Here is a 26,027-nt window from a genome sequence, read left to right as displayed (position 1 = left end):
TCTGCTGTCCTCTCTTTTTACCCCAGCATAAATTCCACTGATTTCAACGGAGTTGCTTATTATGTGACATTAGAATAAGGACCATAAAGTTAAATTAAAAAGTACATAAAAAGCACATCACACCAGAGATAATAAATCAAACAGAGAGAATAAATAAGAATGGCAAAACTCTACCGAGCTCCACACTAAGCATGTAACAGTGCAACAATTTGAGCCAACGTTTTAACATATGCAGTGAGTTGTTACTTAAAGGCTGACTACTACACCACCTTTTCAAGTGTAACGTGTAGTTATACTCTGAAAAGGGACAATAAAAAGGAAGCTGTAGAGTTCTAAATGTATTGTGCTTTCTCTCACTATCTTGCAGAGCAAATACGCTGCGTTTATGAGTCACTTGCTGTATATAGAATCACAGAAATGATTGAGACGTCATCAAGTGCAGCCACTTGCGCTGAGGTAGGACCAAGTAAACCTAGACCATCCCTGACAGGGGTTTGTTAAGCCTGTTTTTAAAAACTCCTGTGATGGGGATTCCACAACCTCCCTTGGAAGCCTATTCCAGAGCTTAACTAGAGTTAGAAAGTTTTTCCTAATGTCTAACCTAAATCTCTCTTGTTGCAGATTAAGCCCATTGTTTCTTGTCCTACCTTCAGTGGACATAGAGAACAAATGATCACTGTCCTCTTTATAGCTGCCATTAACATATTTGAAGATTTATCTGGTCCCCCCTCCCAGTCTTCTTTTTTCAAGACTAAACATGTCCAGTTTTTTTAACCTTTCCTCACAGGTCAGGTTTTTTAAAACTTTTAGTGTTTTTATATGTAATGACATTTGTATGTAACTATATATAATCAAAGGGAAAAATAAATAAGTTAATGGATGCACAGAAATTAGACATCAATTCTGTCTTCATTTCTCAACTGTACCACATCTCCTGCTTGACAACAATTGCTTTCTCTCTGGCTTATATTACGTAAGGCATAATGAAATGAACATTCATCAATAAAAATGGAAAGTGAAACCCAGCATAAGGCACTATTAGTTTTGATGCAATACTGCATCCGCTTTTTTCAGCTTTTCCTCACCTGTCAGGTTTATATAATCTCAGGATGCTTTGCAAACATTAACTAGAGCCCTACTAACACCTGCAGGTCTCAAAACAGAACCCAAGAGTCCCAGCTCCAATCACTAGTCACAGCTTCCTCAACACACATATGTGGGTTTTTTTGGGGCTGTAAGCCTAAGACCCACCAGAGAGACAAGGTGGGTGAGGTAATATCCTATCGAATATCCTGGGACTGACACGGCTACAATTACACTGCATAAGACCCACCAGGTAACAGAAATTAATCTAGCAACAACCTCACCATCATCATCCCTTCATTGCCTAACTTCATATTGGATGGATTACAGTGGAGTGAAATGTATTAAAGAACCTCACTGCATCGGACTGCAAAAGGTGTCAATGTGTAAACACGGAAAAGTGGAAGTCAAATGCAAACATATCAGAGCGGTAGTGATTTACAGTTGCAGTGCATAATCTACTTTAGCTACGTATCTGGCCCCCAGATGCTCAAAGGTGTTTAGGGACTTCACTCCCATGGGTTTCAATGAAAGTCAGGAGAGCTCAGTACCTTTGAGGATCTGGGCTTATGCACTTCACAAACTTTAACGTATTTATCCTCACAACAGCAGCACTGTTATCCCTACTTTACAGATGAGGAACCTGAAGCCTTGAGAGACTAAGGCCCCAATGTTTAACAGAATTTGGGCATTGCTGCGCTGAGCATTAAAATACTTAATTGATTTAGGAGCCTCTCATTTTCAAAAGGGATTTAGGCACTTAGGAGCCTACATAATTGGCATATTGGCTCCTAATCCCTTTTGAAAGTGAGACAAGGGCTCCTAAATCAGTTTGGGGTTGCAATGCTGAGTGCAGTGACACCTACATATCATTAAAACAACAAGGAGTCCGGTATCATTACAAATCTGGGCCTAATTGAGTGCCCAGGGTCACACAGGAGGTCTGTGGCAGACCAGGGAACTGAACTCCGCTCTCCCCAGCCCTACACTAGTGGTCTAACATCCTCTCACACAGAATAAATTTGCGGTCCATCACCGTAGCCACTTGCCCACATCGTCTTATTATTTACATTACACGATCTTACTATTCATACATGTCAATGACTACACAAGTGGAGAATCAGACTTGATATTGTCGGTTACATTGTGCGCCATTTGACATGCCATTAACCCTCCCTTCCACCAAATTACTCTGAGATGAGTGACACTTTCCTCTAGTTCTAGGTAAGGCTTCAGAGTGCCAATGAAACCACTTCAAGAAAACCCCACCGCTGTTTGCATTGAGAGGTTAATACCGATGATCTGTGGTAAGGAGTAGCCATCTAAGTCTAGGAGCACCGTCCCTGTCTGTAGACACGTGCGTAGTTCAAACAGGCTGTGCAAAGATAACGTTGACACATGAGGTTTGCTCCATCTCTCCCCTCCTTCTTCCACCTTTTCTTCAAACTTTATCCACCTGAAACAAAAGCCACAGTTGTGATCAGTACAGGGTACAAACGCATGTCTGGTAAATTGCACATCTGTCCAAACAGTGCACCAATCAGGTGATCAAGGACCAAGGTGATGGGCACAGTGTAAGAACTTGAACAGAATAGATCTATCACAGGGCAGCTGCTGTACAGCCTGTGTGCATTTTACAGTTAGATATATTTATCAGCAATAAACTGGATTAGCAGCCATTGTTTCAGTAAGAGCCGAGGTGCTTGGAGGAGCCAAGGGCTGGAACAGCTGAGGACTGAGAGGCATTGGCAGAGCATGATTCAGGGCTGGGATATCTAGAAGAGTCCTAGGTCAGGGTGATGGTGCATTGGCAAAGCTGCATACAAGAGTTTTACCAGCAGTATTAGCCCTATGTTATATGAGGCACTCCTTTCATGAGTCCAATTCATACATGGTTTTAAATTATCTTTTTTATTAAAGGGAGGTAATGCTTCACATGTACCTAGATAGCACTTTCCACCTGCCAAGTGCTTTATGAGCATTAACTAATTCATCCTCAGACCATCCCTGCAATGTATGTTTGCATATTACAGATGAGGAAGTGGAGGCAGAAAGGTTAAGTTATTTGCCTAAAGTCACATCATCTGAAAGAGGAACAGAACCTGCCGGGTTGGTAAATCTCACTGCTGGGATCAGGTCCTCCCCCTCCTCTTTCTCTCTCAATATAATACTTATGCTGCTATGAAAAAAAATAGATTGTAAAGTCTTCAAGGCACGGAAACCATTTTATCGGTGAAGTGCCATGTGCATCTATGGAATAATAATGTGCTTATGCATACAACTAACAAATACTAAAAGAACAGGTGTCACAGCGTGCCTGGAGCAAGGTGTCTGGTGCAGTGAACTCTTTGCTCATCCTTTAACAATTAAAGTTCAACCCCAAAAATTAGTCACCTGAGCCCTTAAACTTCAAGACAAAACAGCCAGTTTATTGTATCCCTTCAGCTGAAGGTGCAGTTAGATGGTTAGGTTCTGAGGGCCTGGGGTTCCAGGCCTGGGGTTCTGGGTTAGGGCCAGGGGAGCTCCCCTCTTCTCCCAGCTTCATCCAGCACTGCCCCTACAAAGAAGCAAGCAAGCTTTCTTATATCGCCTGGTGGGTCCTGATTGGTTAATACCTCCTCCCACTCCCCTGCTAGCCCCTGGAGGACCAAGTCTTGCTGGTTCTGCAGGTACCAGAACCTGAGTGGCAGTGTTCTGAGGTCTAACTCATTGCCCCTCTTTCCCAGCCAACGCTTTTCCTTTGGGTGAAGTGCGTCAGGGCAGTGATGGGGCAAAAAAGACCTGGTACACCTGTTGTGGTAGGACACTGGAAAACTCATTTAATCAGCTTGACAGTGATCAGAGTTCCCAAAACCTTAACCTGCTCTATTCATTTCAGTGTTGGGTTAATTACATTTTGGCTACATTATTTCTGTGAAAGATTTCAGCATCAGGAAAATGTGAAATGGCAAATGAGAGGATGCAGCATGCTGACTAAGCAAAGTTTCATCCCCAGTGATGTAACATTTATAACACACCTCCGCCATTCAAGGAGATTAAGTATCAGAGGGGTAGCCGTGTTAGTCTGGATCTGTAAAAGCAGCAGAGCGTCCTGTGGCACCTTATAGACTAACAGACGTATTGGAGCATGAGATTTCGTGGATGAATACATGCATCTGATGAAGTGGGTATTCACCCACGAAAGCTCATGCTCCAATACGTCTGTTAGTCTATAAGGTGCCACAGGACTCAAGGAGATTAAAGTGCTTTAGAGACATTTGTTAATTAACTCTATTGGCACTATTATACCATTTTGCAGTGACTAAACTGGGATGCTGAGCTAACTTGACGTCACTCTGAATTGGTGGCAGAAAAGAACTTAGGATCTCTCACTCCCAGTCCTCTGCTCCAACCTCTAGACCCACAATCCCTTCCGAGATCTGGGAACAGACCACAGGAGTCTTGACTTCCAGTCCCTTCTCCAAATATTAGACCATGCTCTTCTACCAGACCTGAGAAAAGAACCCTAGAGTCCTGACTTCCTGCTCCAATCACTAGACAATGCTCCCTCCCTTAAAAAAACCCAAACTGTTCTGCTTTTAATGTTCTGCATCAGCTTCTTAACATTCATCATGAAGAGTAACACAAATAAATGAATGAGAGCAGATTTCTGCAGGCTCCCTGGGAATATGACTTGTGCTCCAATTAAGCACAAGTAATTCTCGGCAACGCGCCTGTATTTATTTTGGAAATAAAGCTGCTGTTCCTTTAAATCAGGTTTGCAGAGGCCCAGCTCCATGAATTCTCATGGATTAGTCGGTCTAGGGCTTAACCTGGCAGCTTTTAACTGGTACAACTTGGATTTTGGCTCATGTCACTGCAGTGGGGACAGAGGGAAAGAACAGAGGACAACAGGGGCTTTAAAAAAAAAAGAAAAAAAAAGAGTAGCAACAGAGTATATGCTAATTCTGCCTGCAAATACTGGAAACAGCTCTGGATTATCCAGGCTATGGTCAGGGACATACCTGGTGGTTCCTTCTCCCTAGTAGCTCCTTTAGGTTGGCATTTACCAAACTACAAAGGGGAGGCAGATTGACACACTTCAATGGTTTTTTCCCAGTGGGAGAACTAATTTAGATAATCTTTCCCGTTGCAGCTCTGCTGCTCATTTAGGATTCTGGGATTCACTGCTCTTGAACCAAGGGGAGGTGGGATGTGGAACCCAGGATTCCTCCTAGTTAACAGAGTAGAGCAGCATTCGTCCATTTAGCAGCGAAGAAAGGAAATAGATTCTGGGTGCTGTAAGTCTGATTCAGGGCAAGGCAACAGGCTACTGTTACCTCACCCAGGTTTTGCAGGAAGTGATTGAAAAGGTACGGTGGCTATTGTTCTGTACTACTATTGCCGTATGATGGATTGTGAAGGCGGATTGACAAACAAAAGGCTATTAATGCAGCAGGAGAAGGAGACAGGTAATGTAGTGGTTCGAGCACATGCGGTTTCTAGTCCTAGCTCTAACATGGATTTAATGTGTGATCTGGGCAAGCCACGAATGGCCTCTGGATGCCTCAGTTTTCTGTGCCAAACCTGACACACAACACGGCCTGCATTAGGACGTAGAGCGCACCCAAGACAGTGAGAGCTGCAGGAATGTAACGCTTCTGATAATCAGGCTCAAGTTTGGCTGAGCAATCGGAAGCAACCCTTAAAAAAAAATAAAATTAGCTCAAACTCTCTGGTGCCTAGGGTAACCAGATGTCCCGCTTTTATAGGGACAGTCCTGATATTTGGGGCTTTGTCTTATATAGGTGCCAATTACTCCCCACCCCCGTCCCGATTTTTCACCCTTGTTATCTGGTCACCCTACTGGTCCCTCAGTTTCCCCTCTTGTCAGAGGGCAACCATAATAGCTACTCACCCTTTGGAAGGCACTTGGAGATCTTTGAATGAAAAATGTTACATGAACACAAAATGGTGTTTGTTACAACTAGAGAAAGGCAATCAGTGAATAGTATTTTAAATAAATACATAAAACCGAGAGGGCGCTATACTGGAACCACGTCAGGAGATACTGCAGAGCTTTAGTTAGGAGAAATTCAAGGAATATTTTAAAGAGCATCAATGTGAGATTCGTTATTCAGAAAGGGAAAAGTCCTGGTTTATTGCATTTTTCTTCCTACTACAATGTACCTCCTTTCACCCACTGATCTCAAATTCTTTACAGATATTCGTTAATAAACCCTCACCACAGGTCAGCTTTAGCTCTCCTGTAATGTTCACAACGTATCACTGGCCTGTGTCTTTCACACCATAGCAACCTGATGCTATGACACAAACATCACTGCCTCACAATACAACCAAGCGATGACTCTCTTGCACTAACCCCTAGATCACATACCCATCCCAAAGCTGGGAATACGACCCAGGAGTAACCCCTCCCTGCTCTAACTGCTAGGATACACTCCCCACACCAGGATTAGAACCCAGGAGTCCCAACACCTAATCTCCTGCTCTAAATACTAGACCACTCTGTATCCTTTTAAGCAGAGCTACAAAAGCGGTTGCTAAATTAACGTGCATCTCAGTCACATTATTTACATCAGTGCTGGCCAAGAGATTTATGGTCACTGGGTAAGATGCCTGCCATACTGAGGCTGGCCAAGAGCCCACTGATGGCAAGATATGAAGCCACCTGGAGATTTGCATTCTCTCAGTTTCCATTTTCAGTCCCAGTATCATGCAGTCCCCCACGCATTGCGGTGGCTACTCTCATTAGTCATCCCCCAGTGCTTAGTTGATGCCTGGGTCCGGTGGTTCCTCCCCTGAGACTGAGGGGAGGGACCTTTACACGTGGGTGGGCCCACACTCACCCATCTGCAATGCTTCAGGAGGTGTTCTCACAGCGTGGTCTGCCATTCGGGCTTTAGGAACGACCACAACGTTAAGCGCTGACCATGCTAGCAGAAAGCAGACAGGGGTATTGCAAGTGGTTTCGCTAACACTGCTCATGATCAAACTCTAACGAAGCTGGGTTAGCACATACACGGTCCAGATCTGGAAACCACGTCAGGGCTAAGGAACTGTGTCAGATGAGGGACATTCGCTATCTATTCCGGGGAACCTCAATGGATTTGCTAAGTGCACTGCTACAGACCTCGACCAATGCACCTCAGTCCCGTACTGGGCCCCTCAGTTCTGCACTGAACTGCACCACCCTAGTATGGTCTAGTCATGAGATCTCATGCAGCAATGCTGATATTCCCGAGTCCCAAACTGGCCCCTCCCCATCCAGCACTGCCAACGCTTCTTAACGCTGACCTGCACCATGCTGCTGCTATTTCTGTGCTGCTCCCTCAGGACAGCTCTGACGACACCCATAATTCTGGTCTGCAGCACCCCCTGCTGCTTTAGTCCTGGACTCCCTAACACAAGTATCTCTGTAGTCCTCATCCACAACCCCCTGGCGATTCTGCCTCTGACCATGTGGCAATTTTATGACGTGCCCAACCGCAATAGCGCGAACAGCTCAAACTTATTGTCGTTTGTGAGCAGAGGCAGGATTTCAACTTCGGATCACAAAGGTAAAAGGTTTGTGTCCTCACCCCCCTGCAGTCCAGAATCCTGCCTATGGTGCTGGGAGAATTTACACCAGATGACGATCTGCTCACTACTGCTTCAAAGGAAGACAACACCCCCTAATGCTCCTTTACAATCTGGAGTACTCACTGAGATGGGTGAGATTCCAGCACCTAGGGAGGTGGTGGAATCTCCTTCCTTAGAGGTTTTTAAGGTCAGGCTTGACAAAGCCCTGGCTGGGATGATTTAGTTGGGGATTGGTCCTGCTTTGAGCAGGGGGTTGGACTAGATGACCTCCTGAGGTCCCTTCCAACCCTAATCTTCTATGAGAAAAATTCCTTCCTGACTTCTGCACTGAAGCATGAGTTCCTGCTATCTTTGGCCTATTCTGTTTTATCATTTGTGTGACAGTTGCACCTAGAGGCCCCAGCTGAGGTCAGGGACCCATTGCGCTAGGTGCTGTACAAACGCACCCTGAAGATAGTCCCTGCCCCAAACAGTTTATGATCTGAACAGACTTCGTATGACCAGGGGTCCGGTTTTCCACCAGAAATCCCAGTCGAAAAGGGGCCCTGGGGGCTCTGGTCAGCACCGTCGACCAGGCCGTTAATAGTCTGGTCAGTGGTGCTGCGGCTCTAAGGAAGGCTAGTCCCTACCTGTCCCGGCACCACGCTGCACCCCAGAAGTGACCAGCAGGTCCAGCTCCTAGGTGGGGGGGCCACGGGGCTCTGCATGCTGCCCCCGCCCTGTTAGCATCGGCTCCGCACTCCCATTGGCCTGGGGGCGAGAGCAGCGCGCGGAGCCTCCTGGCCCCCATATCCCTGCCTAGGAGCCAGACCTGCTGGCTGCTTCTGGGGCGCAGCGTGGTGCCAGGACAGGCAGGGAGCCTGCCATAGCCTTGCTGTGCCACTGACCGGGAGCCGCCCAAGGTAAGTCCGTGCCCCAACCCTGAGCCACAAGCCGCTGCCCTCTAAACCCAGAGACCCCTCTTGCACCCCAAACCCCTCATCCCTGGCCCCACCCCAGAGCCCGTACCCCCAGCCGGAGCCCTCACCCCCGCACCTCCCCCCAAACCCCAGCCTCAACCCGCAGCCCCCTCCCACATTCCGAATCTCTCGGCCCCACTCCCCAGCCTGGAGCTCCATCCTGCACCCCAACCCCTCATCCCCACCCCAGAGCCCGCACCCCCAGCCGTAGCCCTCACCTCCTCCTGCACCCCAACCCCCTCCCCCAGCCCAGTGAAAGTGAGTGAGGGTGGGGGAGAGTGAGCCACCGAGGGAGGGGGAAATGTAGTGACTGAGGGCCGGGGCGGGGCCTCGGGGAGGGGCGGGGCTAGAGTGTTCGGTTTTGTGAGATTAAAAAGTTGGCAACCCTAAACAGACTAGACACTGTCACCACAGCAAGTGTAATTTCCGAGCATCATTATCCCAGGTGTGGCAATCTAACATGCAATGCCTCACCCGTGGCCTTTTTGCGCAGTCAGCTTTCTCCCCATGTTAGACTCCCGGAGCCAAGCCCACATGGTCTTGACAGCTGCTTGGCTCTGAAGATGAAGTTTCCTGTTTAGGCTTGCCAAGGTTTTATTTGCAGGTAGTGCTCACGCAGCAAAGGAGCTGGCTCCCTGCAGCTAAAGAGGCTGTGAATTCCTGACCCAAGGAGAGAGGAAACGCAGGACCTGCAATTCGGCAGCTTTTAAACCTGTAGTGGAAATGCTCGCATGAAGTCCTGGGCTGCCCCTGGAGACTGAAGCCCTCTATCTCCAGAGTGGGTACAGCACAGCCAGGAGCACTGTAACCGCCTCCCTGCGCTACCTCTCTAATGCGCCTGAACCAGCTCTGATTGGGTGAGAGGGAGTCCAGTCTCCAGGGCTCATTCACTCCTTGGCCTCCCTACGGAGAAGGGCTGATTAGTGTCAATCGTGCTGATTGACTTTTAGGCCGAGCAAACACACCTGCCGCCTCAAGGGTCTGGAAAGAGATCCATCAAACTCCCTCCGTAACCTGCACCTTGGAGAGCATTTAATTCTGGCACACACCCAGCCCCACAGAATAAGGGTTTACCATAGAAAGGAATAAAATCCTTTGGGGAAAATAATTAAATGGCTCCCTTAGCAGTGGCCAAAAATATCATCATAATATAATATAATATATGGAGATATACCTATCTCATAGAACTGGAAGGGACCCTGAAAGGTCATTGAGTTCAGCCCCCTGCCTTCACTAGCAGGACCAAGTACTTATTTTTGCCCCAGATCCCTAAGTGGCCCCCTCAAGGATTGAACTCACAACCCTGGGTTTAGCAGGCCAATGCTCAAACCACTGAGTTACCCCTCCCCCGCATCTATTAGGAACATTAACCTGTAGAATGCTGGTGTTTTATCCAGGCTGGCAACAAAACGAATGCTTAGGATGTAGATTACATATGCCCAGTCTCCAAAGGGTTAAACCACATTCGGCAGACACTTAGCAGCCCTGGGGTCACAGCTCAGTGCGATCACACTTCTGCTAACAAACCAAACACTTAGGATATGTCTACACTGCCCATACTGGGGCATCCACACTGCATTGTAAGCCTGGGTTTACAATTACTGGACCCGGGTTTCACAGTCGTGCTAATGCGTCTATACTGCGTGACGCAGACCTTCTGACTTGGGTCTGCGGCTTGACCTGTGTCCACACTGCACAGTGACAGGGATTGGATCCAAGTCACAGTGGGACTTGGGCTCTGACCCACTCCCCCCTTAGTAGGATCCTAGGACCTGGGGCCAGAGTGCCTGCTGACCTGAGTCAGACTGATCTGTGTGTGGACGGAAGCAGGGAGCGGGTGGGGGTGGGGGCTTGGTCTCAAACCTGAGTCAGAGTCCTGGCTTAGTGCGCTGTGTAGACATACCCATATAGAGCCAATTTAGTGTGCAGACAGGAAGACCAAGGGGAAAAAATGAAATACCACCCTAGGGAGGGATTTTCCAAATTATTCAAGTGAGTTAGGAGAACAAGTTTCATTGAAAGTCAGTGGGACTTGTGCTCCAGCTCACTTAGATGCTTGGGGAAATCGCTTGCTTCAAAAAACAGACTAAAAGTTAATTAAATCGGTTGCCCAAACAACAGCCTCGACAATGTCTAATGCCTCACACACATGTAGTTTCTTTGGATCCTCGCTGATGGGACAGGGCTGGATCCTGCCAGGCTGGGCCAGGTTCTAAGTGACACCAGTTCCTACTGAAGATAAAGGAAGTTGATGGACGTAGCCCATTGCAGAATCAGCCTAATAGTGATGAAAACACGTTGTGCTTCCAAGTACCTTTCATCCAAAGATCTCATACAGCTTTCTAAACATTAATGAAACAAGCTTCACCTTTTAAGATAGGGACGATGACCTACATTAATAGTTTCCAAGATCAGAACGGACCATTGTGATAATCTAGTCTGACTTCCTGCCTAACTCATGCCACGGAAGTTCCCCAAAATAATTCCTAGACCAGAGCTTTTAGAAAAACATCTAATCTTGATTTTAAAATTGCCACTGATGGAAAATCCACAACTCTTGGTAAATTTTTCCAATGCTTAATTGCCCTCACTACTGAAATTTTAAACCATATTTCCTAAGTTTGTCTAGCTTCAGCTTCCAACCATTGGATGATGTTATATCTTTGTCTGCTAGATTGAAAAGCCCACTGTCAAATATTTGTTCCTCATGTAGGTACTTATAGGGCTTGTCTATATGGTGCCATTGTCTGCAATAGAGGGGCATTAGATTGTGTGCTGACTCATGTGGACCCTGCTGGCATGCACTAAAAGTTCCCTAGTGCACATTAATGTGGTCCTGTTTCAAATTGTACTATGTTAACATGCATTAGGGAACTTTTAGTGCATGCCAGCCGAGTCCACATCACCAGTTAGTGCGCAACACGCTGGTGTGCTTTAGAATCTACTCCCCTGTAGTACGGACTAAGGTACCGTGTAGGCAAGCCCATAAACTGTGATCATGTCATCCCTTAGACTCAAGAAGCTCAATTTATCGAGGCGATCACTATAAGGCAGGTTTTCGAAACTTTTATTCATTCTTGTGGCTCTTCTCTGAATCCTCTCCAGTTTGTCAACATCCTTCTTGAATCGTGGACAGCAGAACTGGACACAGGATTCCAGCAGCACTCACACCAGCGCCAAACCGAGGTAAACTATGTTATCTAATCCTACTTGAGGTTATAGATGCTGAGGCCCAGGAAAAGGAAGTGTCTTGCCTAAGGGTCACACAGCAAGTCAGTGGCAAGAGCCTCTGTCTTGACTCCCAGTCCCCCTCCTCTAACCACTAGACCACCCTCCCTCCCCAGAGCTGGGAACAGAACCCCAGAGTTCTGATACCCAGTCTCCCCCTCTAACCACTAGACCCCACTCCCTGCCCAGAGCTGGGAACACAATCACTTGCCCAGTAGTTCAAGAACTTTAACACTCAGAACCACCAAACTAACTGTGATTTCCTTCTGCACCTTGAATCCAGTAAGTCTTTGCAGGCAAAAAAACCCCCCTGTGATATGGCAAGGAACTATCGGTTTTAGCAGCCACCAGGTTTCCGCAAGGTGAACTTTTTCATGGTGGTGGGTAGATCTGACCATTACCCAGTAACCTTTATCTATCTTAGGTAGATAGAGATCATATAGTCCCCAATACCATAGTACCGGAGAATGTCACCGTCTTTAATATATTTATCCTCAGCACATCCCTGGGAAGCAGGGGCGTGCTATTATCTTCATTTTACAGATGGCAAATTATGGCACACGGGCCCTGATCCTTAAAGGTGTTGAGGCATTTAACTCCCATTTAAATCAATAGGGGTTAGGCTCCTAAGTCCCAAGGTCACATGGGCTGTCTGGGGCAGAGCATGGATTTGAACCCACGTGTTCTGGACCACCCACCTCTGCATGGCACTCCCATGCCTGAGAGGCACCACACTAGTCGGTACAGAAACAAAGGGGTCAGTAGGACACTGTGTGCCCATCTCATTGTTCCAGGAGCTGCACGTGGAAATCCCTGGGCGCCAGAGAGCAAGCACGTCCCCTGGTGCCGGCCCTACGCGCACATCAGACAAGGTCATTATGCGGCACAAGTGGGATGCCACCGGTGCACGTGGGTGAGATAGAGAGACAGAATTAATAAAAATCTATCTTATTAACTGCCTGACCTCACCCCATCGATCCCATTCGAAATGGCAGGAACACACACAAATCCCTTTGTGTTACAATAGAGAAAGGGCTCAGCTGAGCTCAAAAAGCCACCTAAATCCCTGGCGCAATAGTGACTCCTTTTTCAAAGAATGAAGCTCAATGGGGAAAAAAAAAAGAACTAATAATGCTTACAAAACTTACGCTAGGAAGAGAAAATTCCACATGGATTTGAGATTTTTTACTTGGTTAAGCTCATAATTCCATAAAACGAACACTATTTGTGGTTCCTCTAATACTTTTATTAAAAGTTTTGGGTTTTTTCTTTTCTTTTTTTTAAGATCTGGAACAGTGGGGCATGTTAACTCTTTCGATGCCATGAAAAGTGAGAATGCAGAAATATTAGACAGATGGGGCTTGATTTTTTCACTGTCTTGACATGTGGTGGAATCATTTCCAAAGGGTGTAAAACAAAGGATGTCAAATGCTACCAATCTAATCTGGTAGCATTTTGCACCAATTTTCTTTGCCATGCTGTCAGCTCTATACCAGTTCCATGCTTATGCTATGCCAGTTCCATACAGCGTTATCTACGCCAATTCCATGCGATGCCCATGCCGTTTCATTCTACTGAACTCTTATTTCACAGGTTACCAGCAATAGTAATGGCTTCGATTCTTAAATCCACTCATGATCCAAGCACAGAGGCAGAGGCTGGAGGAATGAAACTGAAGCCACCCGCCGAGCACGTGCTGTGACTGCTGCTTATCACACTGTTCGGAAGTAGAGCTGAGCAAAAAATTTCCAGTTTGGTTGTCAAAATGAAAAGTCCAAAAAAATGTTCCTTTTAGATCAGCCTGAAATGACAACCTTTTGTTTTTTCTTGCTGAAATGATAAACTGGGGAGAGGCGGGGGGAGATTTTCAGGTCGAATACAATGTTTCGACCTGAAAAAAAAAACCAAACGTTTAATTTTTTTAAAACTTTAAAAAAAAAAAAAAAGTTAAATCTAGCTAAATTTCCATACAAAATGTTATTTTGAAACAAAAAGTTGAAATGTTCCGTTTATACATTTTTGGAATCCCTCTCCCCTTTTTTCTGTGGCCAAAAATATTTGCTGAATTTGACTTAAATTTGCAAACGGTTTTAGTTGAGAATCTCAGCTATTCACCCGAAACTGCATTTTTCGGTGAATAAACTAGTTAGCAAAAAATAAATATAAATAAAAAAAAATAAAAAAATTCACCCAGCTCTATTTGTAATTGCAGCCTTGCCCAGACACAGGGTAATAAATTAATAAATACTGGGGTCCTTTTATTTGCTGTCTGGTGGTGGAGCTGTAGTGTGTGCTATTTTTCTCCACAACTTCTTCTTTCTTGCCACTTCCCTATTTGAAGTCAGCGACTTTTATAACTTTGTTCCAAAACTCATGATCATACACGAGGCTGTCATGAAGATCGGTCCCTCTGAGATCTGCTGATATTTGGTCCATGTACCTAGTCTTTGGTCTCCCTCTTGTTCATCGTTCATCCACAGTCACTACAAGAGCTCTCTGGTCTCTGCCAGATATGCCCATACCAATATAACCAAGCCTTCTTCAACTTGTCTTCAATTGGAGCAACCCACATTATGCCCCTTACCACCTCAAGGGCTAGAAACTTACTTAAAAAAAAATACAAATGATAGTTGAGATTCTCACCTAATCACATTCCTCCAGGCGCTGGGGCTTTAAGAAACACACCAAATATTGCAAGACTCAAGATAAGACTCCATTCCACAGGCAGCTGTGGTTTTTCAACTCTGGAGTGGGCTCCAAGAAACAGCTATGTTTCTAGCCACCATGTTTTACATTGTCCCTCTTTCAGGATTTGTGTCACTTTACATGGTCAAGCAATGAACTGGCCCATACTTGCTGTTTCCTAATCAATTTCAAAACCAATCACCCTGTTGCAATTTGAGGACCGATTAATAGATTTAGCCAGTGTGTTCGGTCTCAGCATCACCATGGTCATGAAGCCACTGGGTATCTCCTGTAAAAGCACCCGGTGTAACTTCACTGTGGTCACAAGCAATTTGTGACTTTTCTTTTGCATCATCTTACTTGCGATTATAACAACTTACTGCATTTCTATAGCTACTTTAATCACGCAGGCTCCCACAGTGCTTTACTAACTATGCATATAGCAGAATCACTTCATCGAGTACAGAAATGCAACCCCCTCTGGGGTGGAATGTGATAACTGCTCACCAGTGCACAGCAACACTACGCAATAGTTTACATATTGCCTTGTCTCAGGACCGGCTCCAGGGTTTTTGCTGCCCCAAGCGGCGGGGAAAAAAAAAAAAAAAAAAAAGCCGCGATCGCAATTGCGATCGGCGGCACTCCGGCGGCAGCTCCACTGCACTGCTTTCTTCTTCTTCGGCAGGAATTCGGCGGCAGGTGCTTCCCTCCGAGAGGGACCTGCCGCCGAATTGCTGCAGAACAGCCCAACGTGCCGCCCCTTCCCCTTGGCCGTCCCAAGCACCTGCTTGCTGGGCTGGTACCTGGAGCTGGCCCTGCCTTGTCTACACTCTTTTTTTTTTCCCCTTACAATTTGCCATTATTGGGAGTGCTAACGTATACAAGACTTACCATTGTGTCATCTATACCTGCTCTGAGCTGGCTAAGAGGAAATGGTGCTTAAAATGTGAGAGACTTCCTGGAGCCATCTGCCCTAAGGCTCTCATCAATATTGCCACTCACGTAGCTCAACTAGTGGGAACAACGGTGGGATATTTTGGGACCCTATCCCCAGGCAGGGGACAACCAGCTGAGTACTAACTCTGGGGGGAAAAAGCCATCTATTGAATCATCAATGCTACCTCCAGCAGCACAGTGTCTCCTAACTCTCTGCTGGGGGCACTAGGTCAGTGCTGACTTAGACTGGAAGCTGTATGGGGCAGGGACCATCATTTTGTTCTGTGTTTGTACAGCACCTAGCACAATGGGGGGTGGTGGTCCATGATTGGGGCTCTGCAGCGCTACCACAATACATGCATAATAACACTACCTACTGAATCACCAGCGCTGGTGAGGTCTCCTCTCCTTACCTGGCAGATTCTTTCCACTCCATTTCTTCCCCGTCGTGCTGCAGTGTGTCCATCTCAGTGAACAGGGTGGGGTTTGGAGGGTCATCGTCTTCACCCAGGATGTAACGAAGGCGTTCAGCAGCTGGAGACACTAAAGCGAGGAGATAAAAAGAGTTCATTTAACCCTGGACAACTGTGGATGGTTCTAGGAACCTTGTGAGAATGAGCTTTCTGGAGAATATGTCCTGGTTACAGCCATGGAGTCACAGAGTTCAAGGTCAGAAGGGACCACCAGATCATACCTCACCTCCTGTATAGCACAGATCACCACCTGCACACCAAGCCCAACCACCAGAATAAGACCAAAGTACTACACACTTCAGGAGGCTAAACCATTGAATGCCACAGGTAGAGAATACCAATGGCAAGGAACTGATACTGAGATATACCTATCCGGGCAAGAAATATGAAGACTGCAGCTTTGCTTGTGATAATTTGGTCCTTTCAAACTCAGCCCCAGCCAGAACCAGGAACCAAAGCAAGAAAATGGAATTTGTTTCTCCAAAATGTTTTGTGGGTTTGAATTTTGGGTGGAGAGTCAGATCAGTTTAATCAAACCTGGCCGCCTGTTGGGGAAACAATCTTTGATTTCTCTTCCGTTTTGCTCATGCTGAAAAATCGACTTGGGAAGACCTCGCTGGGCATCTTGTGCTGTAGCGATTGCAGCAGGGTTCTTTGCTGCCAAAAGTGCAGTTGTAGCAGTCCATTTGGGCAGCCTGAGCAGCAGCCCCCTGGCTCTAGTTTTCTAGGAAAGACGCTGCAAAGGCTAAAGGGGTAATTTTGATGGCAAACAAAAGTGATTCAGCATTTTTGGGGCAGCAAGATTAGTCACTCCTGACCCACAAAGCTTTGGACAAGCAGAAAGGAGGGTGAGGGTGGAGGAGGGGACCAACAGGCATATCTTAGATCCTGTAGTGAAAAGGACATTTGGAGGACAATAAGCCATTTGAGGGAACAACTCGTTCAGAAACAAGAGGCCCATTGAGGAGCAGGGAAGACCGAGACAATAAAGCAATTCAGGCCAAGTTACCTCAACAAAGAGGGCTTGAAATATAGAACAACTGGCAAATGTAATGAATGGAAGGTGCACACTCTCGATTTTGGTAATCAGTGGATACAACCACCAGCTAGATTCAGAGGGTGAAATCCTGGCCCCATTTAAGTCAATGGGAATTTTGACATCGGTTACAGAAGGGCCAACATTTCACCCGTTGAATTTAAGGCCAGAAGGGACCATGATGTTCATCTAGTCTGCCCTTCTGCAAAACACAGGCCAGAGAATTTCATTTCCTGCACCACGCACGTATTTGTGGTTGAGCTAGAGCATATATTTTTTTCTGAAAGGGACATCCAATTTTGTTTAAAGACATCAAGTGATGGAGAATCTACCATGTTCCCCAGGGAAGTTGTTCCAATGGTGAATTGCCACACCGTTAAAAATCTGTGCTTTATTTCTAACTTGAATGTATCTAGCTCCAGCTTCCAGGCATTGGATCATGTCCTGACTTTACCTGTTAGATTAAAGATCCCTCAGTTATCCCCAGGTAAGTATTTATGGACTGAGCTTCTTAACTCTTTGGACCCGCTGGGGAAGAAACGTGACAAGACATGGTGACACTCTTTGTGTTTCCTTTAGGTTCTAGTGGGCAGGGTCCTGGATCAGGAAGGTTCCACCATTTCAGTGAGAAATTCTGGCTTTGCGGCAGTGCATGGCTCAGGGGACTGATAAGTGGATACAGAACATTTAACTTCCAAGTCACCAGCTAGAATCCAGTCCAGGTTGGGGAGTGACTGATAGTTATAATATAAATATATGGAGCTATACCTATCTCACAGAACTGGAAGGGACCCCGAAAGGTCATTGAGTCCAGCCCCCTGCCTTCACTAACAGGACCAAGTACTGATTTTGCCCCAGAGCCCTAAGTGGCCCCCTCAAGGATTGAGCTCACAACCCTGGGTTTGGCAGGCCAATGCTCAAACCACTGAGCTATCCCTCCCCCACCTGATGCCTGGTGCTTGGTGGCCTATGTGAAATGAGTTTGGTGCAGCCCAATCCCAGTGCACAAGTGTCCATATAATAAGAAATACCAGCACAATTGCCCTTTCCATCACATCACGCTGGTGGCTTCAGTGGAGAAGCCAAGGCTCGTATAGGTTATGGAGATTGAACCGTCCCACCTCCAGCTCAGGGAGGGATGTTGGGAAGCTTGCTTTGTGCTGTGCCTGCTGCAGTTAAACATAGGACTTCAGTGTCCAGAGCTGTCATGCCAGCACCTTCTACCAGAAATACAGCCCTGAAAGAAACAAGAAACCCTGGTCTCTAGCACAGGGGGAAATTTTGTCGCCCCCCTTTTCTATGCTTTGTTTTCCTCCGGACATTGAGCCGAAACATGAGGTCGTTGCTCAGACAAGACTTCCATTGATGTCATTGGGAGTTTTGCCTGAGTGGGAGCTGTACAAATTGGCCCAATGTTTCGCTTTTAGAAATTATATATTTTTTCCTGCTGTGATATGTGAGTTGGTGGAGGTTACTCATTCACCCGTCTTTCAGCCATCAAATTCAAATCTGTTTCAGGGCTCTCTCTTTCTATTAATCTATTCTGGGATTTTCTCCCCCTCCGTCCCCCCTTCTCAACATTTTCTGTCTCAGAAAGAAAGTGAAATTCTGAGATAAAGAGAGAGAGAGAGAGAGAGAGAGAGTTTCTTAGAGTTTTGCGCTCTCTCTCTCGGTCTCAGAGTTTCCCTTTCTTGCTTTCTTTATGGCTCAAGCCTCTGGAGCAAAGCCTAATGCTCCTGTCATAACAAATTAACTTTGTTTCCCGCTAAGTGTTGAGGGGAGAAAAGAACAGTCGAGACAAGCTCTGCTATTGAGTGGCTGCGTCAGAGTAAGCTTAGGCCTGTGGCTGTGGTATGTCACCCAGGGATGCGGACAGAAGTTTCAGCAGCACAGGACATTTTTAATTACCGAAAGAGCTGGTTCATTCCCTTTGAATTGTTCCGCCTGAGTGACTCTAATGCATTCCCTGTAGCCATGTGAGGGGGGCAGGGAGGGGGAGAGCACACACTTGCCCTCCTGACTGCTTGCTCCATCGCTGAGTGAGTTTGGTGGATTTTCTCTTAAATCTCTGTGTTCACATGTTTTTAGATCTCTTGGCAGCATGCAAGGCGGCTGGCAACAGCCAGCACAATGCTAACCCACTGCTGATGTGTGTGAGGTTAAGAATAAATGCTACTTTAGCCAGGCTAGGAGAGACAAGGCCTAGTGGTCTGAATACTGGGCTAGAAGCCATGAACTCCTCAGTTCTAATGGCATCTCTCACCTACAGAGACAGCATTTCTTAGAGTCTAAGGACAGATAATGATAATCTATTATTATGATATCATTATTCCATGCATTTCACGCAGTGATTCCTGAAGTGGATGGGGGTTATCCATCCCCCTGGTGTAAGAGAACACTACTGAGTTCTACTCCATGATTTGTATCAACAGAGCGCCTAGGAGTCCTCATCATGGACCAGGACCCCATTGTGCTAGGTGCTGTACAAACCCAGAACAAAAAGCTGATGGTCTAATTATAATACAAGACACTACATAAGGAGATGGACAGGCAGGGGAGTTCAGGGAAAAGTCGAGACTATATTGGCAGTCTTCTTGAAAGGTATCCAGTCGTGATTTAAAGACTCCTAATGATGATGAATTAACTATTATTTTGAGTGTCTCCATGAAAATGGGAGTATGCTCACCCAGAGTTGCTGTGGGTATGTTGAAGATAGAAGGCCCTAGAGACGTGCGTGATAGAGAGGCAGGGTAATCCAGGGCTTAGGGCACTGGAGTAGGTCCTGTCTCCGCCAGTAACTCACTGGGTGATCTTGAGCAAGTCACTTTCCCGACCTGGGAAATGGGGAGAACAATCCTGCTTTTTGGTAAGGAGCTTCGATGGAAAGCACTGAGTGATAAATAAGAATATGCATGATTAATAATACCCAATTAAATAGCCTCTTCTGCCCCATTCTGAAAAGCAGCCATCACTACAATAATTCAGATGAATTCTAACTGCATCTGCATGCTGCTGTCCTTACACAAAAGTTTGGGGAGTTAGAAAAGTATCAGTTTTTATAAAAGTGCCATGTTCTCCACTATAGCATCATTACACCAAAAGTGACTCACAAACTTCCCCACACAACATAACTAGGAATCATTCGCTCCCTACTGAATGGTGTGAAACATGACAACTGTTTAACAGAACCTAGCTACATCACATGATAACTTAAGACAGGAAGCTAAGAATCTATAGGTGCTCCCAATGAGTATCTGTCGTGGCTGCTGCGGGAACTTTTGCCATGTTAAATTCCAGCTGAAATAAAGCTGCTCCCTCTTTGAATGGCATTTCAGAGGGACCATTCTGACCCTCTAGTCTTACCTCCTACACAGCACAGGCCATAGAATTTCATTCCGTGATCCTTGCATTAAGCCCATAACTTTGGTTTTGGGACTCAGCTTTGACTGTCACAACACACGTTCCCTCTCCCCGTACCAAAGCATACATTTGAGTGGAAAATGCCAGCATTCTCTGGCCTCGTCTATGCTAGAAGCATTTTTGGTTAATGGATGTGATTTTCAAGTGACTAAGGTAGTCAAGCACTTAACTGCCTCAGATGCTTTTGCAAGCAGTGCGGTTAGAGCGCTGGACTGGGAGTCAGGACACTCGAGTTCTATTCCTGGCTCTGCCGTTCAGCAAGTCACTTCCCCACTCTGTGCCTCAGTTTCTCCCATCTGTGAAATGGGGATAATGATACTGTCCTTTGTAAAGAGCTTTGAGATCTACTGATGAAAAGCGCTGGGTATTACTATTTCTCCTACTGTGCTAACACCAGCTAAATTCCGCTGGTGGTAGCAACAGTGGGAGCACAGATATTGACAAGGCTGTTTTTTCTAACTCCGCTCAGAGCAGATCTAGACAACATGGTGATAAAACCACCGATGGCTGGTTTATGCTAGGTTTCCCACCAGCGATACCGGTGTAGGGGAACTGGTGCAAGAATCATGGTGGGAGATGTTAATAAAATTGCTGGTGTAGAAAAGACATGGGAGCTAACATTCGCAGCTCAAAATGGGCAGCGGAGGAGAGGTAGCACAGACAACCAAGATGGTCACAGTACTCTAGTTTCTAATTTATGAAAAAGTCGTGCAGAATAATAGAAAGTGGTAGCGTTTCTGTAGTTTTGGTATCATCCTATTTAATGCGATAGAACAAGAGAAACTTTCTATAGATTACCTCAACCACCGTACGGAATTTGAGAGATAATTATCTCTCCCTGCTGTAGAATTCTGTGAGATGGTTTGGAAGGGTCACATTCATCATGAAATTCTATAAGTTTTTCAGAGTAATTTCGAGGGAGCCTTATTACATTTCTAAAACCCCTATTGTTTCCATCCCTATTTCATTGTATAGGACTTTTCTATGAATGGAAGGAACATGAAGGGGCCACGGGGAAACAGGAAGCCTCAAGGTGACCCATTAACAACTTCAATGTTATGAAGGGCAATTGATAAAGCTGACTGAGAATTCTCCCAGGTGAGTGATTCTAAACTGGGGCCAGAAGCTAAAAATTAGGAAAGTAGAACTAAAATGGAGATAATCAGGGAAATACCATGTGCTCATGGAATAAATTACTAGGAAGGGCACCAAAACACAACACATAAGGAAGTTCCAGGCATCGTGACCAATTCAACCAGGCTCTATGCTGGCTTCTAACTGTGTAGATGTAGCCCATTGGTCAGTGTGGGTTACAGGTCCTCCTTTGTCCGATCTGAGGAAGAGCTAATGCAATTGTTGGATGCATAAACAGGGGAATTTTGAGTAGGGGTAGAGAGGTGGTTTTCCCTCTGTATTTGGCACTGGTGTGATCACTGCTGGAATCCTGTGTCCACAATTCAAGAAGGCTGTTGATAAATTGGAAAGGGAAGAGCCACAGAATCATTAAAGGATTAGAAAACCTGTCTTCTAGTGATAGACACAAGGAGCTCAGTCTTTTTAGCTTAACAAAAAGAAGGCTACAGGGTAACTTGATTATAGTCCATAAAGTACCTACACAGGGAACAAGTAGGTAATAATGGGCCCTTCAATCTAGCAGAGGAAGGTCTAACACGATCCAACGGCTGGAAGTTGAAGCTAGACAAATTCAGACTGGAAATAAGGCGTACATTTTTAACAGTGTGAGTAATTAACCATTGGGACAACTTACCAAGGGGCGTGGTGGATTCTCCATCACTGGCCATTTTTACATCAAGACTGGATGCTTAGTAAAAGATCTGCTGTAGGAATTATTTTGCGGAGGTTCTACAGGAAGGTCAGACTAGATAATCATAATGGTCCTTTCTGGCCTTGGAATCAATGAAATCTACAAAGCTCTGGAGGTCCCCAGTTCTATCCCCTTATGTGGGCCATTCAAAGAGACTTCTAATGACAAAGTGGCCAGAGCCTACCTGTCACTGGAAGGCCCACTTGTACCCTAAACTGCCAACGCTACCACCATTTCTGTTGATGGGTGGGGTTGTGTTTGATACACAGGAAGTCAGACTTTCAGTGGTTCTCAACCTGCGGCACACAGCTCACAGCTGCGGCCCATGTGACATCCTCAGGGCCATACAGGTAGTATTGTATGTGGCCCACAATGGTAAATAGATTGAGAATCACTGGATTAGATGATCTGGTGGTTCCTTCTGACTTTAAACTCTGACTTATTGAGTAACTCTAGTCAAGGCAACAAAGGAATGTGGTCATTCCCCACAGCCCCTCAGTAGCATCTACCTACCTATGTAGGTGCTACATATCGCTGGGGTAGCGGAGACTTCTATGGAGCCTCAGCTAGAAGGCAAAGATGGTGAGGGACGAAAAAGGCAGTACTATTAGCAGCCCTCCCTCCCCGTGAATCCTGTACTGAGTCTCAGGCCAGCTCTGGCAATCCTAGACCATTGTCTATTTCTGGGGGATTTGCAGGAGATAGTAGAAAAAGTAGGAAGGTGGGATCTGCCAAATAACGACAGTCATGTTGGGCCAGGAGGCTTTCCCTGTTCCTAAGATTCCTTAACAATCTGCTCATTTAAGGGCCTACTTTATGCAGAGCAGAACACACCAGTTATTGCAGGCCACAAGACTCTCGCTAGGAATCTGGCAGAAGAACGTGCCATGCGCCCGGTGTGTTGGAATGCTATTCACTCGTGCTATTTGGGTCCGCTTCCAAACAGCTGAAAAATGCCTGCGGCGGAGGAACACCTTTGTTCAGAGGTAATACCACTGTGGGATTCCCAAGGGAGAGATCCTTGGGCCAACTGCAAGGCGGTACTCGTACGTTATCGCATGGCACGTCCAGAGGTGCCACAACTTATGTAAATTAGTGGGGGAGGGGAGAGCAGGAATGAAAATGCAGGAGTTCGGAAGCGATGTTGAGGGGGGACATCAACAGGAGAGTCAAAATTGATGGAGACACATCCTTTCTCTTCCCCAAGCGGTTACACCAATAGGCACGTAGGACACAACATACACAACTTAGGCAGAACAACTACATTAATGGTGGGGAAAATTCCCAGAGTGCTTAATTCCACTACTTTTACTAGATTTGGACTATGTGACTGGTCTAACCTATTAATTTTAAAAATCAAAAAGATTTCCCCCCCTTTCTAATAATCAGCACATGTGAAAAATGTACAGAAGCATTCGGCCCTTCCCGTTATAGAAAGGTGGGATCAAAAAGCTAAGTACTATGGGCCAAGTATTGAGGCACCCAAATCCCTTGGGATGGGGAAAGAATGAATGAATGGAGAACACACACACACACACACACACACACACACACACGAGGTACACTCCTAAGTGTGAGCACCTCTCTGAACATCCAGTCACTTTCCCTGCCACTGCAGAATTGCTGCCTTCAGCACATTTGCTAGTGTTTTGTCCAATCTGGTTTATAAATTCCCACCCTTTCCCTTGGGAGACTATTCCACAAGCCAATAATCTCACTATCAGGCAGCTCTTCTGATATTCAGCCTAAATGTTCTCGTCATTCATTCAACTGCTTTAGATGATCCTTCCCTGCTCCTGGGCGCTTACAGCCTTCAAGTATTTCCAGGCAGTTATGACTGGCCCTTCGTTGTCACTTAGCCAAGCTAAGCACGTCTACTTCTTTTGATCTTTCCTCCTAAACCTGCCCCCCTCCAGATTCTTCTTCTTCCTCCTTTCAGAACTCCTTCCCATTCATCATCAGTATCCTTTGAGCCATGAGATACACGGAAATGACCACAATACTCAAGGTGTGGTCATGTCAGAGTCATACAGAGAGGTGCTTTTTTGAAAACGTTACCCTCAGTCATTGGGAGTATGTCTATATCGCAATCGCAGGGTGTGACTGCAGATCAAGCTTTAGTCTACCTAGTTTGGCCCCTGGATTCGTGAAGCCATGGCAATGAAAGCTTCAGCATGGCCTAGACAAGACTGAAGTGGCTTCACTGCTGTGGGACCCAAACTAGCTAGCTTGGGTGTGGCTGCCTGAGTTGCAATCACACCTGTGACTGCAGTATAGGCATACCCTTTGGCCCTAAGTCCTCTTTCAATGGGACGTAGGCTACCATGGCCCAGATTCTCAAAGGGATTTAGGCGTCTAACTCCTGTTCATTACATTTGAGAATTTTACCCAGGTTGTAGTATATCCCCATTCTGGGACATAACGGCCTGCCCATATACAGGACCAAAAACCAGACAAAGGGCCAGATTCTTGGCTGGTGTGAATCAGTGTCACTCCATTGAAGATATTGAGCCAGGTTCAGTGAAGCCAATGGACCTATGCCAATTTACACTGAGTGAGGTTCTGGTCCACGGCGATAACTCATGAAAATAGAGAATGAACATGAGGTAGAGACAATTCCAGAAAAACTCACTCTGGACTCATCGACACGAGAAGGTCGCACCGGTATAACTTGAGGTGTGAACTGAAACCAATAGAATGACACTGGCGTAAAAGACTCTGTGGACACTCTTATTTTGGTACAAGAGAGGCCTTTTCCCAGTTTAGTTTAACCTGTTCCTGATTGACCTGAGCTAAACCAAAATAAACCACCCTTATACTGAAGTAAATGCCCACACAGCCTTTTGCACTGGTTTATATTGGTTTCTCATGTCGACAAGCCTTGAGTCGACGTATATATTGTAGATCTTACAACGCTCACGCTACTTATACTCAGTAGACATCCTCATTCTGACATTTCTCTCCCCCTTGTAAGTGGTTCCCCTCTTATATACAGTCCTGAATCTTCTAAGTCTACATGGCATGCTTATCCAAACAAACACTCCCCCTCCAAAGTTGTATAAAGTAAAATAATCCCCCCCAAACAAGAGCGACACCCATTCTACATGCACGCTGGGTTCAATCCAGTAGTAATTATCATATTCCACACTTCCTCAGTGCCTTCCACTCGAAGGTCTCAAAGCACTTAACAAATGATTACAAACTTAGCATCAAACACTCCCATGAGGTTGGCAGGGCATTGCCCCTCCCCACACTGCCCCCCCCTTCGTTTTACAGGGGAGGAAGTGCAGGAATACGGAGTTTACTGGACTTGCCCTAGGTCACACAGTGAGCCTGTCTAGACCCATCCAGCCATGTTCTCCTCCTGGCCCCCCCATCATCACAAGATCAGAATTTGTGGCAGAGCCACGAATAAAATGTAGGCCTCCTGATTCTTCTGATAGTTTTTCCCGTTATGAAGAGAAACCATCTTCAGCTCCTTTAATATCCCCTGCTCACTGGCCTATGAAGCATCATGTTCGTAACAGACATGGCTGCAAATGGAGAGACTTTTTTGTGTCCCTAACTTGAGGGCTAAATCTCCTCTCCAAATTGCACAGGAGAATCTCTTCCAGCCTATTCCCCACTCCATGCGTGCGCCTGAGTTACACATAAGAACCACCTTTGGAGAACTGTGCTCTGCAAAGCTAAGAGGGGAGTTTAGACCTATGCTCGCAGGATCAAATCTGGATTCAAACTTCCGGCATTGAAGTCAATAGAAATTTTGCCTGAGTGGCCCACGTTACAATTATTATTTCTAA

General features: G+C 46.0%; 1 protein-coding gene across 1 annotated transcript in view; it reads right to left on the bottom strand.

Moving 5' to 3' along the window:
* The window catches only part of SLC4A5 (solute carrier family 4 member 5), a 114,534-nt gene that overhangs the window by 71,576 nt on the left and 16,931 nt on the right, over positions 1–26,027 (bottom strand). The window contains exons 4-5 of the mRNA XM_065399333.1: positions 15,887–16,016; positions 2,379–2,539 (exon numbers count right to left, since the gene is read on the bottom strand). Of these exons, the coding sequence (XP_065255405.1) occupies positions 2,379–2,539; positions 15,887–16,016 (291 nt within the window). The remainder of the gene's footprint in view (positions 1–2,378; positions 2,540–15,886; positions 16,017–26,027) is intronic.

This window comes from Emys orbicularis, chromosome 2 (genome assembly GCF_028017835.1).
Source record: "Emys orbicularis isolate rEmyOrb1 chromosome 2, rEmyOrb1.hap1, whole genome shotgun sequence".
Lineage (NCBI taxonomy): Eukaryota > Metazoa > Chordata > Testudines > Emydidae > Emys > Emys orbicularis.
The sequence above is the reverse complement of the archived record's forward strand: the minus strand, read 5'-3'. Positions and strand labels throughout refer to the sequence as shown.